Source organism: Helicoverpa zea, chromosome 31, assembly GCF_022581195.2.
Source record: "Helicoverpa zea isolate HzStark_Cry1AcR chromosome 31, ilHelZeax1.1, whole genome shotgun sequence".
Lineage (NCBI taxonomy): Eukaryota > Metazoa > Arthropoda > Insecta > Lepidoptera > Noctuidae > Helicoverpa > Helicoverpa zea.
The window spans coordinates 11920414-11938444 of NC_061482.1; the positions used below are offsets into that span (position 1 = coordinate 11920414).

Consider the following 18031-nt stretch of genomic DNA (forward strand, 5'->3'; position numbering starts at 1 on the left):
GAACATATAATTTAAAACAATAATCATAAAATATGTAGCAAGTAACAGGATTTATTTATTAGAACAACTGCCACCTTCGCACCGCATAAAATATAGCTTTATTATCAAATTGCCCAACTATCATATAGCAATATAATAATGCCCGTACAATGTGATAAATAATGAAGTTAAGATAGTTATTAATCACTTGGCCCGATAAAGCTAGACATTATGCATAATGCTCGGGCATTATAAATAATGCCCGAATTAATCACATGGTCCATAACACAGACACAGCTGAGGAGTGACGCTTTGGAACGAGTCCTCGCGCGTGTCAGCTACCGGCGTCGCAGGGAAATCAGGGAGCATGAGGACCCAGAAACCAAGGTGTAAATCAAGGTGTAGCTAAAAGTATAGGCTTTCAAACGAGATCATAAACATTTAACTGTAAATATTGTATCATTAGCAATCGTTGTAATTGTATAGCGCAAGGGGGCATTTTTTTTTTCATTCAATTGTTTTGCTCGCGAGTGTATATTCAAATTCAAATATTTTATTTCGGATTTCTCCATATTTACCTATAGTGTTAGTATAACTTAGCCTAATGTTAGTATTAAATTAAAATCTTAAATAACAGTTAGGTACATTGGCTTATTTGGATAAGTGTGTTTGTACACTTACCCACCTACGTAACAGGGGAGAGACCCACCGGTCTGAAAACACATTCAGGATGCGATTGGAGGAGAAGCGCAAGCGCGCCATCGTGGAAGCGCATCGCTTCCTCATGATCGCGGCGAACCCGTCGACACACGCATCCGCAAACATCGCTGACGCGCTACATCGTATATAAAAGAAAGTCGTGTCAGTTACACATTTTATGACTCAAGAATGGCTGAACCGTTAAAGAAAATTCGACGACAGGTAGCTTGGAGTCGGGAGAAGTAGGACCATCCGACCACGAGAAAAATTACCTCGGGACGCGGGTGAAACCGCGGGCGGAAGCTGGTTTATAATAAATTAGAATTAATATTTCTAACCGTGTCTACACTTCCATTGACGTTTTCCGGTGAAAACGTCATCTACGTTTGAATGAAACCGAATATGTTGTGCGTACCGAAGCAAAACTGAACGTATAGTTCGGTTACCTGAGTTAGGCAGGATTAGGAATAAATGATGTGCCTAAGTATAAATTCACTTCACCTATAAGTACCTAAAATTTGCATGTGTTAGACGTTTTCCCGGCCTTGACACAGGTTTTTGTAAATGTGTGTGATAAAAACGTTTATTTAAAAGAAAAAATTGCGGAATCCCACATACGCTTCAATCGTAATTGAGTCGTGATTGGATCTCACTCGGATGTGAATCGTATGTCGCTTAAGTAAAATTAGTAGAGTCGCGCCCCATCTTACTGCAGCGTTTCTTTAATGACGTCTAGGCACTTTTCTACTATTCTTTGCAGTTTGTCCAAGCCTCCGCAAAACATAAACACTTAATTAAATAGGATGCTCCTTCAGTACCTCACTATCTACCTCTAATGTAGGTAATGAAATAAGTGATAACAACCGTATCTACCGCAAGTTGTGTGCACCTACAGTCACCTACTAAATAGGTAGGTACCTAACTTAAAAACTTGTTCTAATTTGGTCTATACTATAGGGATGATAGTGAATAATTTTGTATTTTATACGTACCTTATTGATATCCTTACGGACTTATTTTTAGTTTACATTTAATTTATTACACATGTAATAACTTCAAAATAAGCCATCTATTACGAAGTATTGTCAAATGTAAAACCTTTCATTATAATTCTTCTTCACGTTTCTACAATCATGCTAATAGATGTCGTTAGTATTGCTTTAGAAAATGTATTTATTCTTGAAATTGTTAAAATAAATATGAATAATAAAATATTCACCGAGTAATATAAAACATAATATTTTAAAATAGTGTTGTATCTGCTCTTTTAATTTAATGTTGTATTACATCCACAGAAATCATTTGGGGCATGCGATCGTCAGATAACCGCATTGTCGTCATATGCGCGAGCTGCCCGCTTGTCGATCGGAAATTTATTCACTCGCAAAATGGCGACTGTTACAGCAAACAACTTGTGTCCATGGCCAAATAGTCAAGATGATTATGAATTACGTGATGTTATTGGTAAGTGTTTTTAATATTTTAAACCGATTACTCTTTATTATTTTGGGTCCTTTCATTTTCGTTTTGTATGAATTCATACAAACCGCATTCAAGGCGAGACGTATTATTTTTAAGGTCAGTCTGTCAACTCCATATGATCCACGAAATGTCAGTGGTTTTTGGCAAGTTAAAAATTTTGCCAAGAATTTCAGGAATAAAATACCCAAGGCATTGCTGTAAAGTTGAATGAAACTCTTTGTCATGGTTTTAAATAGGTGGTCTGATTCAATATTTGGTTTTCGCATCAACTGCTTTGTCGTCTATTTTCGCAACATGAAAGGAACTTTAAAATTGTTGATTTTCAGGTGTCGGGGCCACGGCTGTCGTTCACGCAGCTTATTGTGCCCCACGTAGTGAGAAATGTGCCATAAAACGTATAAACTTGGAGAAATGGAATACATCAATGGACGAATTATTGAAAGAAATACAGGTACTTAATCTTTTCTTCAGTCACTCACACAGTTACTGTTCTGTAAACAAATACCTATGTGGAAAGATACACTTCGCGAGCAACGATCCTTTGAACAGTGTTATGCATGAACACACTGTGGTTTTGCATACAACACTGAATGAAATGCATTCCAGCACAGCATTGTGTGTACTCTACATTTCAATGAATTGCCACATTGAAATGTATAGTACACATCAAAGATGTTTAAACTCTTTCCAAAAAAAATAAATAATAATAATTTAAGTTTTTCCTTAACAGGCTATGTCAAGCTGCAATCATGAGAATGTGGTGACATACTATACTAGTTTTGTAGTGCACGATGAACTGTGGTTGGTTCTGAGGCTCCTTGAAGGTGAGCATGTCAAGAAGTAATTATTATAATATATGCAACAATTAATAAAATCTCACTGATTATAAAGCTTAGAAATAAAATTGGTGACCAGGGAAAACTATTTGGAAATATGTTTAACAAGAAGTCTCTACGTTGTGAGCAATTGTTTTATCTGAAAAATTCTGAGTATTGTCCAAGCACTTGTATCTACTATTACAAGTGATTGTAATACAGATAAGGCAAATTAGTGCATACATAGAGTATTGAATTGTTTTTTTAATGTTACAGGAGGTAGTTTGCTTGATGTGATAAAACATAAAATGAAAGTTGCCAATTGCAAGCATGGAGTATTTGACGAAGCAACTATTGCTACAGTTCTCAAGGAGGTCCTCAGAGGTTTAGAATATTTTCATAGTAATGGACAAATTCACAGGTACATATTTTTAATAAAAAATAATGGTTTAATTAATTTCATTGGCAACTTTCCAAGGTGTGGAAAATTCTTTTGAAAAAATGAATAAATACTTATGACTCAAGTTATAGATTTATGTGAAAAGCAATTTATGAACGCTCAGTTTTGTATTGAACCTAGCCACTTTCACTCTCTGGAAACATGCCAATGACTGTGAATTTAATTTATTGCATATTCCGAGGTCACAGTTGTAGTATTAATATTTTTTGCATTCATTATACAATATTCATGTCTTATATTGCCATTTAAGTATTGCCAATGCAAAGTTTTTTTCATTCTATATGCGAATTCTATGTTAAACTTACACAGTTTATTCATTTCGAAGCAAAAGCTGTCAGTTTAAATTATGTCAATCTTGTGGTTATCGTATCCACAAGTGTGGTAAAGCATAATATACTTACTTGTAGCCAAAAGTTCATCATAGTCATAGTCAGTATCTCAATTGTAAACATATAATATATTAACTATGTAATTATGCTAACTAGTGTGTTCCCACAAATAACACAAACCTAAGCTGTGCATACCTGTTGTTTTATTTGTTGATACTACATAACTGCCAAGTTTTATCAAAATCTGTTCAGTATTTTTTGATTGCAAGAGTAGTAAACAGCCGGATGCTGAAACTTTCACAGTCATCTACCGACAGATATTGATTGCATACATTTAAAGTCCCTCCATTTGAGGTTCTGATATACATATACATATTACTAAATATAAATACATAATTTAAATAGCTTCTCAACATTACCCAATCATTAGTAACTTGATTGATTATAATTGATAACGAGTTTTATGTTTAGCTCAATTTATTTTTGTCTCTCATATTCTTGAACTACTAAGAAATTGCACGCTTATATTTCATGGATTGTTGCTGGATCGCCAAATACCAATATATCATTTGCGATTTGCGAATTTAAAATGATGTGTAGTATTTCTTAGTAATGCAGTTGCAAAATTAATTATGTGGTCATTGATCAAAGTAGTTGTCGAGATCAAATTACAGCCACATACTTTTATCCAAATCACTTATGTTATTGCTTGCGTTTGTATTGAGACTGATATTAAATTGATAATCGAATTTATTTTTATTTCTCTTAACTCTGATATTGGTTGCCTTTTGTAACAAGCCATGCATAACTTATAGAAGTTATAGATGTAGCATTCATGCGAATTTTTATGTTGCCTAGCATTGTTAGTTTTTAAATTGTTATTTTTTATCAGAGCCTTCATATAGTTTACTAGAGGTTTTCTCGCGGTTCCGTGGGATGTTTTTTATGTATCCGGATAAAATATTGCCTACGTTCACTGGGCATAATGTAGCTTCCCAACAGAGAATAATTTTTTCAAAACTCGAGTGTTTTTTGAGCCTATTCATACCAAACAATCAAATCTTTTCTGTTTATCATGTCGGTGTAAATAATTGTATTAATAAGAAAATGATATTTACAGGGATATAAAGGCTGGAAATATATTGTTAGGAGAAGACGGGACGGTACAAATAGCTGACTTTGGAGTATCTGCGTGGCTGGCCACGGGCAGAGATATGTCGAGGCAGAAAGTACGACACACATTTGTGGGCACTCCTTGTTGGATGGCACCAGAAGTTATGGAACAAGTGAGATTTGTATGATTTTAACACTACTAATGTAGTTTAGTGGTAGTTGACGACAGAATTTTCCAAAGAACTTTATATTGAGACAAATATAAGGGAGAGTTGCACCATTTAGCTATAACGATAACTGAAACATAACCAGCCGTGAAATTGCCGCCCATTGCACATTGGTGTAATCGGTGATTTGACAACTGACAATGGTTCTATTATTGGTTTAGGTAAATGGGTGAATTGTAACCAATAAGGTCAAATGAATTCTGGCATCAACTTCTGTTTTACTAACTCCTAGTGATTAAATATATAATTTAGACATTGTACTGAGATACTGCAAGACTAGAAATAAAAAAAAGACTAGCGCTATCTACTACGACTACTAGTGATGATTCATAGGAAACTACGGGAAAATGTAGGGGAAAATATATTTTCCCGTGATAAAAACCCACTCGTCACATCATAGTCACGGAGAGCAAAACTTTGTTTATAGAATGACGTAAATCCGCTTATCTATGGAAATGAAATATATCTCAATGGTATCATATTACTTTACAACATAGATACATGGTTAGTCACACTCGATATGATTAAAGAATCTTACACTACACTAGCCGTTTTTCCGCGGTTTCACTCGCATCCCGTGGAAACTTCTGCACAAACGTGGATAAAAAGAAGTCTATAGCCCTCTCCGATAAATGGGCTAAACATTGAAAACTTTTTGTAATCGGACTAGTAGTTCCTGAGTTTAGCGTGTTCAAGCAAACAAACGAACTCTTTAGCTTTATAAGGGTGCGTCCACATCTGGCGAATGCGCCGCGAATGCGCAGCACGCGAGCCGATCGCGAGCTGTCCGCGAGCTGCGCGCGTGCAGTCACTGCAATAGTTCGGTGCGCCTCTTTAGCGCAACTCACGCAAGGCTCGTATAGAGCGCGCGAGCGGCGCGCGATCTGCGCGCAATCAGTTTTCGCCCTTACAGTTCCGTATATTGGTTCAGTACTATCGAAGATGGCAGACGTCGCGCGCCGCCTGCGCGCCGCTCGCGTGCGGCGCTTAGGTCGCGCGCGAGCTGCGCGCGGGCCAAGCAGAAGCGGCGCACGAACAAAAATGCACGCGCGCAGCTCGCGGACAGCTCGCGATCGGCTCGCGTGCTGCGCATTCGCGGCGCATTCGCCAGATGTGGACGCACCCTAATATTAGTGAAAAAGTGTAGATTTATATAGACCGTGAACTTTTTCAGTGTCCCATTTGTATTCATACTGAATTTCATCTAACTTTGTTTTTACCAAGAAACATATGGATATGCCATGATCGGAGATGGGTAGCAAGCAACATAGCTCCATCATCTGCTTTGCCTTTTCCTTACTACATATTTCTAACCAGATGCAGCTGAGAACCAGTGTTTCACATGGAGCGACTGCCTATCTGACCTAAACCTATGTACCCGGACAACTCGATACCCATTGGTAAGACTGGTTGTCAGAATTTCTGGCTTACCTATAACGACTGCCAAAGATGTTCAAATGACAGTCGGGGCCCACAGCGCCAGGCATTGCTTAACCTTATGATAGATCGATGCGCGCGGCTTCGACTTAGCCACGAGCTGGGGCCCGATTCTCCTAAGATAGGTAATAATGTCAAAATCGAATAGAAATTAAATCGGTCGCAGTAGCAGTTTTAACCATATCAGGCATTCTGCTACTAATATAAGACCAATCGTATTCCAACGACATTCGATTGGTTTGCGATTGGTCTATTTTGGTAATTTTGGTCTATACTACTCTATACGGTAGGTTGCTCTACAATCATATTGCAATCGTAAATCATTTGCAGACAAAATGATTCATTATTGAATGACAGAAAAGGATAAAAACGTTTATTTCAAAGAAAAAATTGCGGAATGCCACATGCGCTTCAATCGTAATTGAGTCGGGATTGGATCTCAGTCGAATATGAATCGTATGTCGCTTAAGTTAAATTAGGAGAATCGGGCCCCTGTTATTAATAGCAGCATCGTAAAAAAAAATCCTATATTGCGCTCACCAAACCCGCCTGCCCAGAGTTGTGAGAATGGGCATTTCCCCTCAGCTTTGAGGAGACAGCAGTCCACTAGGGAACGTTTTTAGGCGGTGTCGACGACGACGAAGAACTTAGTTCTAAATATTACACCAGTTTAACAATTTCAGGACCACGGATACGATTTTAAAGCCGACATCTGGTCGTTTGGCATAACTGCAATAGAAATGGCGACGGGTACCGCTCCTTACCACAAGTACCCTCCAATGAAGGTTCTGATGCTGACACTGCAGAATGACCCGCCCAACTTGGACACTGGTAAGGTGATAAACGTTACCTCTCCTTAATATTTATTTTAAACTAGCTTCCGCCCGCGGCTTCGCCCGCGTAGAGTTCGGTTATATCGCGTTTCCAACAGAATTCTTCAAAAGTCCGTGATAAAAACTATCCTATGTTCTTTCTCAAGGTCAACTTTGTACCAAATTGTATTAAAATCAGTTCGGTATGGGTTAGACGTGAAAGGGTAACAGACAGACAGACCGACAGAGTTACTTTTGCATTTATAAAAGAAGCGATTATTAAGTCCTTGTCATAACAAGATAGTATTTCAGGTTCGTCCGCTATTATTTAAATGAAGGGTTGATTTGTTTCGGTTTTCGGTTTCCCCATACAAACGTAATTTCATGCTTGAGATCTTTGGATTTGAGAAAACTCGCCGTGTACTAGTGCATATATCTACATCCTATTAATCCTACTAATATTTATAAATGTCTCGGTGGGAAAGTTGTGAAAGTTTGTGAGAATGTATGGAGGATGTTTGTTATTCTTTTACGCAAAAATGGCTGGCCAGATTTGGTTGAAATTTGGTATGTAGATAGGTGATTATAGGATTAACACATAGGCTACATTTTATCAACACACGGAGCGGAAGCTAGTTATATCATAAATCAACAAAAAAATATGTAACTTTGTCCTTTCGTTTAAACACTACACTTTGATGCAGCTTTAATCATCTTTTGTAGATGTTATCAGGCCATACTAGTAACAGTAGTTCGTTTTAATGGTAACAAAATAAAACATCCGAATTGAGAACCTTCTCCTTTTTGGGAAGTCGGTTAAAAATTAACATTTAATCCGTTTTAGTATAAAAATGTTCGTAAAAATAGAAAAAAGAGATGTCACACATCGTGGTCACTGTCGTTGGAAGGCCAACGCGGGTCAGCGCGCTGATGCGGCTCGATTCAGTTGGGCGCGAGCCTTGCTGCTGAACTCGTCAGGCGTGCTCTGCTTAGAGCGGCGGAGCTGCAGTATGTAGTGACGCTGGTTGGGCTTGTAACGCGCGAGCTGCGCCATCGCATCCTCTAAAGAGAACCACTGCCGCTTGCGACCCATCAACCGCGATTCCTGCCACTCCGCCAGCTCTCGGGTCACCGTCAGCACGTACACAAGTGTTCGGTGTTTGCCCTCTCTATCCTCGAATACTCCGAGACACCTTCCCAGTTTGCCGATGGCACCGGCCTCCTCGAGTACCTCGCGAATTGCGGTCACTGAGGGTTCTTCTCCGGGCTCGACGCCGCCGCCGGGCACGACCCAGTGGTCCGGCCGTCCCGACGATGTCACTAGAAGCACCTCGGTTTCAGCGTCCGAACGAACGCAGATGCACGCCGCGCGACGCTTAAACCCCTCGTCATCGTAAATCCGAATCGAATTAGGCTTGTCCTTCACCATTTTTATATCAAACACAAACTAAACAGATGATCACAAACGAAAAACTGACATCAAATATAAAGAAAAAATATCAACTGGACGTAATTTTTTAATGATCATCAAACGCCATAACCAAAGTACCTATCCTTTGTTGAACGTGTCCATTCCTAATGATAAAGTTATGCAATGTACGTGTAAAATGATACTATAATAACAATGACGCTACAATTAGAGCAATATTTCAGCTTAAACTACTCTTGATCTCGTATTTCAAGCCTCTGTTGAATGGTGTCCTGACACATATTCTTTCTTTACAATATATCGGGAAATATACACATAATAGTTCACTCATCTGCCTCGCCTTTTCCCAACTATGATGGGGTCCTTGGCTTCCAGTCTAACTGGATGCATCTGAGAACCAGTATTTAACATGGATTGACTGCCTATAGGATACCTCCACAACCCAGTTACCCGGGCAACCCTATATCCTTTGGTAGGACTGGTTATCATTCTTTCTGAATTTTGACTACCCGTAACGACGCGGAAAAAAGTTTACAATTTTCATACGTAAGTCAAAATGAATGGCTTAGCTGTTTTGTTATTGGACATGTGCCATTATAACTTAAATAAAATTCATCAATGTTTATTTATTATCTGTAATACGATAGCTTCTGCAGTAACAAATTGGTCAAGCCACGCATTTTGACTACGGTGTATGTGGTATATTGGCGCTACAGGAGATCTGATTATCTACTTTTTGAAAGTGCGAGTAATACGGCCTCGTCTTAATTTACTAACATGGAAATGTTTTTGTGACTGATTGACTAATTTTCTATTTATTTATTGACAGGTGCCGATGAAAAGGAGCAATATAAAGCTTACGGAAAGACTTTTAGGAAAATGATAATAGATTGTTTGCAAAAAGACCCTTCGAAAAGGCCATCGGCTACAGAATTACTAAAACATCCATTCTTTAAGAAGGCGAAGGACAGAAAGTATTTGACACAAACTCTAGTCGCTATCGGCCCTAGTATGGAAACTAGGGTGCATAAGGTAACTTAATTACATCATTATTTTAACTTTATTATATAGTTTGTAAGCTTCAACGCGCTTATGTCAAGAACTACTGAACCAAATAGAAAAATGCTTTTAGTGTTGAATAGCCAATTTATCGAGGAAGGTTATACTATGCTTAGGTCTTGGATAAGGCGCAATAGGTATAATGATCGTCAATTGCTTCTCATTTAGTATAACAAAACCGATCAATAAGAATGTTCTAGCAATATATCTACAATACTGAAGTGTAATGAAACACGATCCCAGTACAATATAAAGAGGTATGTTTGTTGACTATACTGGGATTTGATACCCGAGTCGGGTTATATTAGATTTGGGTGGGTTTAGAATTATATAAATATAGCAGTCATATCATATAGAATTATAGAATACCGCATTGTGGGTGCGAAGTAACAAGACCTTAGAACCTAAGTTTTAGGCGTTTTAGGCGTTTACTCGCAGTCTACAAACTAAGAAAAACATCATCCATCTTACCACAAAAACTTTTAAACGTCAGTTTATGCCTTGTCTAAAAAAATGACAAATTATGACGTTGACATATGGTTCATTTTGCAGCCAAAATTTTTTTAGACAAGTGTAAAACAGGGGTTTAAGTTTTTGTAGTAAGGCCACATATGTTGTACCAGACTTCATTGAGGGATCACAAAATTATCAATCAAGAATTTTTCAAATTCGACATGTGTTGCTGGGGAGTTTGTTGCGCCACTTCTTCTTCCCAGCAAAAACACATAGGAAGTGGTGAAGGGCGGGCGTTTTGGGGGCTGTCTTTGGTTTTTGACATTCGAAAAGTGCTGATTTATCAGCCTAATTTAAATAAACGTTTTTGAGTTTGAGTTTCTTGAAGTCGAAAAAATATCCTCTTTATTATGGTATTTAGTATATTACCTTTTTTAACGATGCCAAATGACCCCTCCCGCTGTGAGTTAGCAGCGGTGAGGGAGTGTCAGACTCTTACTGACTAAAAACCGTCGTGTTCCGTCGTAGGCCTTTAATGTACCAGGGCCGCGGTAACTCTTTCGAACAATCCCGCAGCCCCGAGTATATTATCTTAGTATTAATTTGTAAGTTTAATGTAATTAGTGGCAAATTATTAAAGATTAAATTTCCTTTACAGGCAAGTAAACGTTCAACCGGTGCCTCAGGCAGATTACATCGTACCGTCACCGGTGAATGGGTGTGGAGTGAAGAAGAAGAAGAACAGCAACAACAGCCTGTTGAGGCCCCGGACTCTGATGAGGAACCGTTCTACACTGATGATGAACGGCCAATGAACCAGCTGCAGAAAGCTGACTCCAGTGGCAGTGAGAATGAGGGAGAGGTAAGCATTTACATTGTTATATTTCTGTACAGAGTGTGGATTCTGAGTTTTGTAAGTTTACGCGCTCGATACGTAATTATAACTTGGCTAAAGTAAAGAGTCGTATGCTACATGCCATGATTAGAATATAGCACGTTCATTCATTTTTCCGGATAATGACGTTTACTATTTCGAAAGTGAGCGCGTTTATAATACAACCAAGTGTTGATGACAGCTGTCATTAAATAAACAGTTCTAAAATTAATGCAACGTCCTTAAGTTGTATGATAATTTACGCATCGAGAAAGTTAACTTGCAAAACTCGCACAAGGCACTCTGGTATATCCAACTATCTTGGGGTCGGCTTCCAGTCTAATCAGATGCACCTGAGTACCTGTGTTCTACATGGAGTGACTGTCTGACCGCCCTAATCCAGTTTCACGGGCAACCTCATTCGCTTTGGTAGTACAGATTGTCGGAGTTTCTGGCTTCTAACCTGTAACTACTTTCAAAGATGGGTCCTGCCAATTCATTCTCGATTCTCTAATAACCCCATATCTAGTTCCTGTATATAGAAAAAAAAAAAACGAGACAAACATAATAATTCAATTTTATATAATATTTTCAGGAGCCGTCCAAGCAGCCGACGCAGAAACAGCAGGAAAGCGCCAAGAATCTCTTCGGGTTAAGATCTGTTGACGGAGAGCCTCCAGTCATTAACTTAGTATTACGATTACGGTGAGTTTCAACCATATACCTCGACACAATTAACTAGCTCCGCCAGCGATTACACCCGTATCCCTTGGGAACTTCACCGCACATCTGGACAAAAAATAGCCTCTAACCTTCTACGATGAATCGAAACCGTTTTCTCCGTGTCCATTGAGAAATTCTGTGCATCTGGACAAAAAGAAGCCGTAGCCTTCCTCGGTAAATGAATTATGGCTATCTACCACTGAGAGAATTTTTCAAATCAGTTCAGTTTTGTGCAGTTTGAGATTAGGGCATACAAACAGGTCTAACTTTATGGTAAGTACACTAGTTTAGTGGAATGTAGCGTATTTATTTTATATAATCTGCCCAGCCTTATCCCAATAATGGTGGGGTTGGCTTCCAGTTTAATCGAAAGCAGCTGAGTCCCAGCTTTTTATACAGTTACCCCGGCAACCCTATAAGATTGTTTGGCAGACTTTCTTACTATGACTGCCAAAGTTCAAATGGCAGACAGAATGACAACGACTATATAGTATTGCTTATCCTTAAGATCCAACGATTTGCGACTTTTAATTATTACAAACTCTTCAACAGAATAAATAGTAATTAAATACTAAAAAGTACATAAACAGTATTTTCTTTTATATTACAGAAATTCCCGTCGCGAGCTAAACGACATTCGTTTCGAGTACATAGTGGGCAAGGATACCGCGGAAGGCATTGCTATGGAGCTGGTGGGAGCGGGTCTGGTAGACCCTCACGACTCGGTGCCCATTTCTGTGAACCTGGCTAAACTGCTCGATGCCCAGGTCTCCCCTGGACCCTCGCCTCCTAAAGCGGTTACATTCCATTTGGTGAGTAGTTTTTCAATACATATACTTACTAGCGACCCGTCCCGGCTTCGGACGGCACAACAGTATTTCCTGACTATTTTATGTATGTTATTACTAGCTTTTGCCCGCGACTTCGTTCGCGTGGAATAGTGACTTGCGGCAGATTTATGGTTTGACCAATAGATGGCGGTATATGTCCGGAATAAATTTTATTTTTATTTTTGTATTTCTTTGTAATAAAAACTATCCTATGTCCTTTCTCAAGTTCCAGACTATGTCTGTACCAAATTTCACACAAATCAGTCCATTAGTTTAGGCGTGAAGAAAAGACAGACAGACAGAAAGACAGACAGACAGAGTTACTTTCACATTTATAATATTAGTTAGCATTTATACATACAAATATTCATCTCTAATCACTCTATTAAAAAAACGCACGAAAGTCGCGTAGTTTTAAAGATTTAAGCGTAGGGTGACAGGGACTGAAAAGGCGACTTTGTTTTATATTATGTACTGACTGAGTTATAATATGGCTATCACAAGCGTTCTTATTATCGAAGGGAACTACTTCCATGCACCCTATATTGAAACCATTTTTATAAAAATTGGTTCAGCGGTTTGCGTGTGAAGAAGTAGCAAACATATATTCACAAACTTTCTCTTTTATGATAATAATAATGTAATTTTTGTGGTATTATTTATTTCATATGAAAACTACACATAGAGCATTTGCGAATAAGGAATTGGATGTATGCAAATGTTATGTTTTTTGATGTTAGTGATACGTTTTGCTGGCGTTGCGAGGGAAATAGCATTACCATGTACATATATGCATTAGCAGCGACAATGTCACTGTATGCAAATCGGGTACCATACAATGTATCCACAGACCAACAATGATGGTATTTTAATTAATAATTGTTTGTATTTCAGAACTCGGCTGGTCCCAACGAACAGTTCGACGACAAAGCACTGATAGGATTCGCGCAAATATCAATCGTTGAGTGAACAAACCTCGGTTGATACGTATCTTAGGGCAATGTGATTGGTGGCCGGCGTTAGCTAAATGTACTTGTAAAATTGTTATGGTGCTAAAATGAAAAGGCTTCATAAAATGACGGTAATTTCCAACTGTATTCTTTATTTGAATTGGCCATATATTTTTCCATCGAGCCAAAGAATTTTTAGTCTTAAAACTTAATTAACCATTCGGTGAGTAGTTGGTAAGATATTTGTTGTTTTGTTACTACGTATGCCTTTGCATATTGGTAGAGTATAAAATTGTTTTATTGATTTATAATTTTTACTGTATGAATGAGTCGTCGTTTTAGCCACGGATGTCCGGTAACTAGGTATTGTTAGCGCTAGCAACTTTACTATACATATCTTCACGTGTTCCTTGCATCATAGACTTGAAAGCATCATTCAGTATTTGATATTCTACTGGTTAGATTCATAAGTCCTTTATAACAATATCATGAACGGTCCGGCCTAACCGGCTTTACAATAGTCTCTAAAGCATCATTATTTTCAAAAGATATGATTTATACTTATATTAGTGGATAATGTACAAAGATTAATCATTGAAATACTATACGTAATTTTGTTACTACTGAATATTTTTGTTTTTGTAAGTGATTGTAAGTGTAGAAGTTTCTGTGAGGCAGTGTGGAGCTCTCCTTGTGCCTTGCTGTAGACACGTCGATGTCCTGTCGACTGGATCCAGGTTAAACCTCATTTCATGCAAATAGGCGAAATTCATGTAGTACTTCTTGCCACGTCTGATGTCAATTCTGAATAAAAACAGTTTTTAATGTAGTTATTTCCACTGTTAGCCATATGCCAAGAGCAATTTAGATTAAGATAGGATACAAGAAAACCATTTAACCTATATACTCTTGTATTCTTATGTATCGAGATCTGAATATTAAATCATAATGCTTATGTTAGTGTTGAAGTGGTCTATGAATATTTTTCTTTACATTCCTTCTTATTATTGCTACTTAAAACATTTTAGAAAAGCTTATTGTCTAAAAGATATCTACTGATTTATTTAATTACGGTGTGTAATGAATCAAATTGTTTTATGTTCTAATATGTATTTGACTACTGATTGAAACGAGAAAAAAAAATAAAGCCTACTTTTTTTGCCGCTGTATAAAAATATGACTGAATCATTTTTCAATTAGATGATAGTTGTGACTTGTCTTCTGAGTGTGCTTTCAGACTAGCGTATTTTTATCTGCGTGTCCGTCCGGTTACAGCACACGTTTAAAAAAATCTAGCTCGTACACAATCTTATTTACACCTTTTCGCTCGTACCGAGTAGCAGTGGCGGTATTATCATACAAGCCCAAAAGAGCATTTTAGCATGCCTTGCTAAAATGCTCAATAGACTCAATAAAGAATCAATATCAAACGCGAACTATTTAAAAGTTCGCGCAATTTAAAATCTTTACTTATCGTATCTGACTATCTTCTATCACTTAGCTCCGAAAAACCAGTTAATTTCTTCATTAAAATCGACGCCTGATCTGGGTATTTCTCAGACTAGTAAATCGCATAAACGAAAATTTAATAGATCAGTGTATAAAACTGGTTGGATTGTTATTGGAACCTAACCTAACCAGTAGTTTATGAAAAAATACCACATGCATACTCAGTCGAAAACTGAACTTTCTTTTTTGAATTCGGTTAAAATTTTATTGGAAACCCTAGGCACGCCACTGCCGAGTAGTTGTCAGTTAAATAGCACATCAATGATTGTGCAAGCTACGCGTTCGGGAAACTTTCTCGTATGCGCTTGCAAAACAGAGCGTATAATCTGCTAGTCTGAAACCGCACGTATAATCGTATTATTATCTAGATAATATTTATTTTTTTCATTTTATGAAATTGTTTCTGTTCTTTTATGCAGTATTTAATTTGATAACTATGAATTAGTATTTGTCTGTCAAGTTTACATTGTGTTATATCAATTGTGTTAGACGCATTTTATTTCCATAGTGCACCAGTGATATGCAGTATTAAATGCACCATGTAAACATTGCTTTGTAATGTAACAGAAACAACCACCTATAAAGGTACTTTTTAAAGCTAGCTGCCGCGACTTCTTTTTATATATACAACAATTGGCAACTGTTTAGAATGCCAAATTCTTTATATTAAACCTTAAAACCTTCTTTTCACTATGGGATATCAAAATATATTACATCCTGAGATATAAAAGTGTATCGCTCGTCATACGTTTTACCCTGTGCTATAAATTACATCCCGGACTATAAATATTTTTTCAAAATGTATGACGAGCGATAAAATATATATTATACCTCAGTAAATAATATATTTTATATTATATCCCATAGTAAAAAGCTAGCTTAAAGGTGTGTTTTGAATGCTAGCTAGCGACTGCAACTGCCAACCGCAAATGTCGTAATCAGCCGCAGCTGCACTACTGGTTGTATGTATTTCCATGAAACCGTTTTGGATCGAAGCGGCAGCAGCACGTGCAGTCGCCCTCGGATATCGACTGATTTCATGCAGTCGTAGTTGTTTTATAAAAAGAATTCGGCATTCGAAAAACTTGTCTAAGTTTGAATGAACTTTTTTATGATTTATAACTAAAATTATTGTAACAATAATTGACTCCCTACATATTACAGGGTAAAACCGTTTCGTCGTATATATAATGCCTGATTCCCATAATGGCACCCGGTCTCCAACCTAGCAAACAATCCATTCCTCTAAAAATTTTACTTCGATTTTTCATGTCATTTAACTCGTTTGATGAGTTGGTAAAAGTTGGTCATTTGGAGAATTTGCCACCGTATGAATTAGTGCTTTCACAAATCAGGCGTTTTACTACTTAGTCCTTTTGAGAATTAGCTGTTTCGGGAATTAGTCATTTTTGCAACTGTGTTCCATTTTGCGAATTATGCATTATACGACTGAACGGGTAAAACGATTTTAAATGCTTGTTTCTATATTTTCTGTTTATTTATTTCTTAATGAACAAAAATGTTGCATTTATGTTTCTGGTATAAAAGCATTTAAACTTCCGAATTATTATATTACTTCAAAGAATGTTTGATGAATAAACGAGATTTTATGCAACTATAATATTTATTTTAATGTTCATTTTCATATTTACTAACAATGTAAGTCTTTGTGTGTTAGCCCTGTGAAATCCGAAACATGGTCAGGTACCTATTGCTATTTTTTTTTTTATATCTATCATACAGAAATCAGTCTTAGTAATAGGGTCCCCTGGGTTACCCTTTCGGTACGTAACCTGAGCAACGATTGCGTGAGAAAAAATGCTATTGTATCTGTAAAATTCCCAATAAATAGAGTGCAATATAATCCAGCTAAAATGTGGGAAATTACTATAATTTACGCTGAATATCTCGCTATCTTTATAGTGAATATATGTAGTGCTTTTATCACGAATTTCACGTTCGAGTTTCAAAGTAATCAGATATTAAAATGACGTTAAGATGATGATGATGTTATGATGTCTGACGATGATGTCGGGTGCAATTGGGTCTAAGTAAGTAAATAGAATTGTACATGTGTGACTGAAGTTAGGACTAAATATGTAATTAATCTATGAGAAAAATACGTGTGATCTTTTTATTTTGGCTAAAATTATATGACATTCCCTAAGAATAAATAAATAAATATACCATACCGGGTCGCAAAGTCGCGAAAGGTACCCGAGCCGTGAGTCACCAATGAAAGAAAGAAATATGAGCATTGATATCGGCTTATCCAAAATACGGAAAATCCGTTCAGTAGTTTTTGTATGAAAGACAATCAAACTTACGCGAATTTTTCTCATTTTTGATATCATGCGTTTATATCATACTGTAGTTATTAATAACATTAATTTCGATTATTACCATGAACTCACACTCATTTCTCGTAGTTAACATTAGTCTAATGTTTTAGCTCATAATCATTAAAAATCATCATGTGAACTTTGCTTATGATGTAGAGATAAATGCTCTATGCTGTGCCTTGCTATCTTCGCTTAGACTATAGATAAATAGGTACCCCACAATTAACCCCGCCAAGAGTGACTCATGAGGTCGTGACGAATAAAATGATTAGATATTTGATATGATGACGCAATCCCCACAATCGTTAATAGCGATCAATGTAAATCCTTGTTGTCTAACATTGCTCTCATATGCCTCATGCAAGCTTAGCATTTGTGAGGAAATTCAAGGTTAAACTGTCTAGCCGTACTTACCTATATGTACATATAGTATCATGAACGTAAGTTCTGTCCGAAGAGAGTACTTATGTAGCAAGCTGAACGCTTCAAATAAATAAACAGCATTCAGA

At 37.3% G+C, this 18031-nt stretch overlaps 2 protein-coding genes across 2 annotated transcripts; one reads left to right on the forward strand and one right to left on the reverse strand.

Annotated features, from left to right (window-relative positions):
- The first annotated feature begins 709 nt into the window (after window positions 1–709).
- LOC124645292 (serine/threonine-protein kinase OSR1-like) lies at window positions 710–16795 on the forward strand. The gene is made up of 12 exons (XM_047185093.1): window positions 710–796; window positions 1974–2142; window positions 2487–2611; window positions 2891–2984; window positions 3252–3396; window positions 4885–5050; window positions 7225–7372; window positions 9612–9814; window positions 10953–11156; window positions 11764–11873; window positions 12502–12703; window positions 13616–16795. Exons 1-12 carry the CDS (start codon window positions 710–712, stop codon window positions 13688–13690), a joined length of 1728 nt encoding a protein of 575 aa, XP_047041049.1. The 3' UTR covers window positions 13691–16795.
- Window positions 8273–8782, reverse strand: LOC124644827 (diphosphoinositol polyphosphate phosphohydrolase 2-like). Its single transcript, XM_047184425.1, has one exon. It carries the CDS (start codon window positions 8780–8782, stop codon window positions 8273–8275), a length of 510 nt encoding a protein of 169 aa, XP_047040381.1.
- Window positions 16796–18031: the final 1236 nt, after the last annotated feature.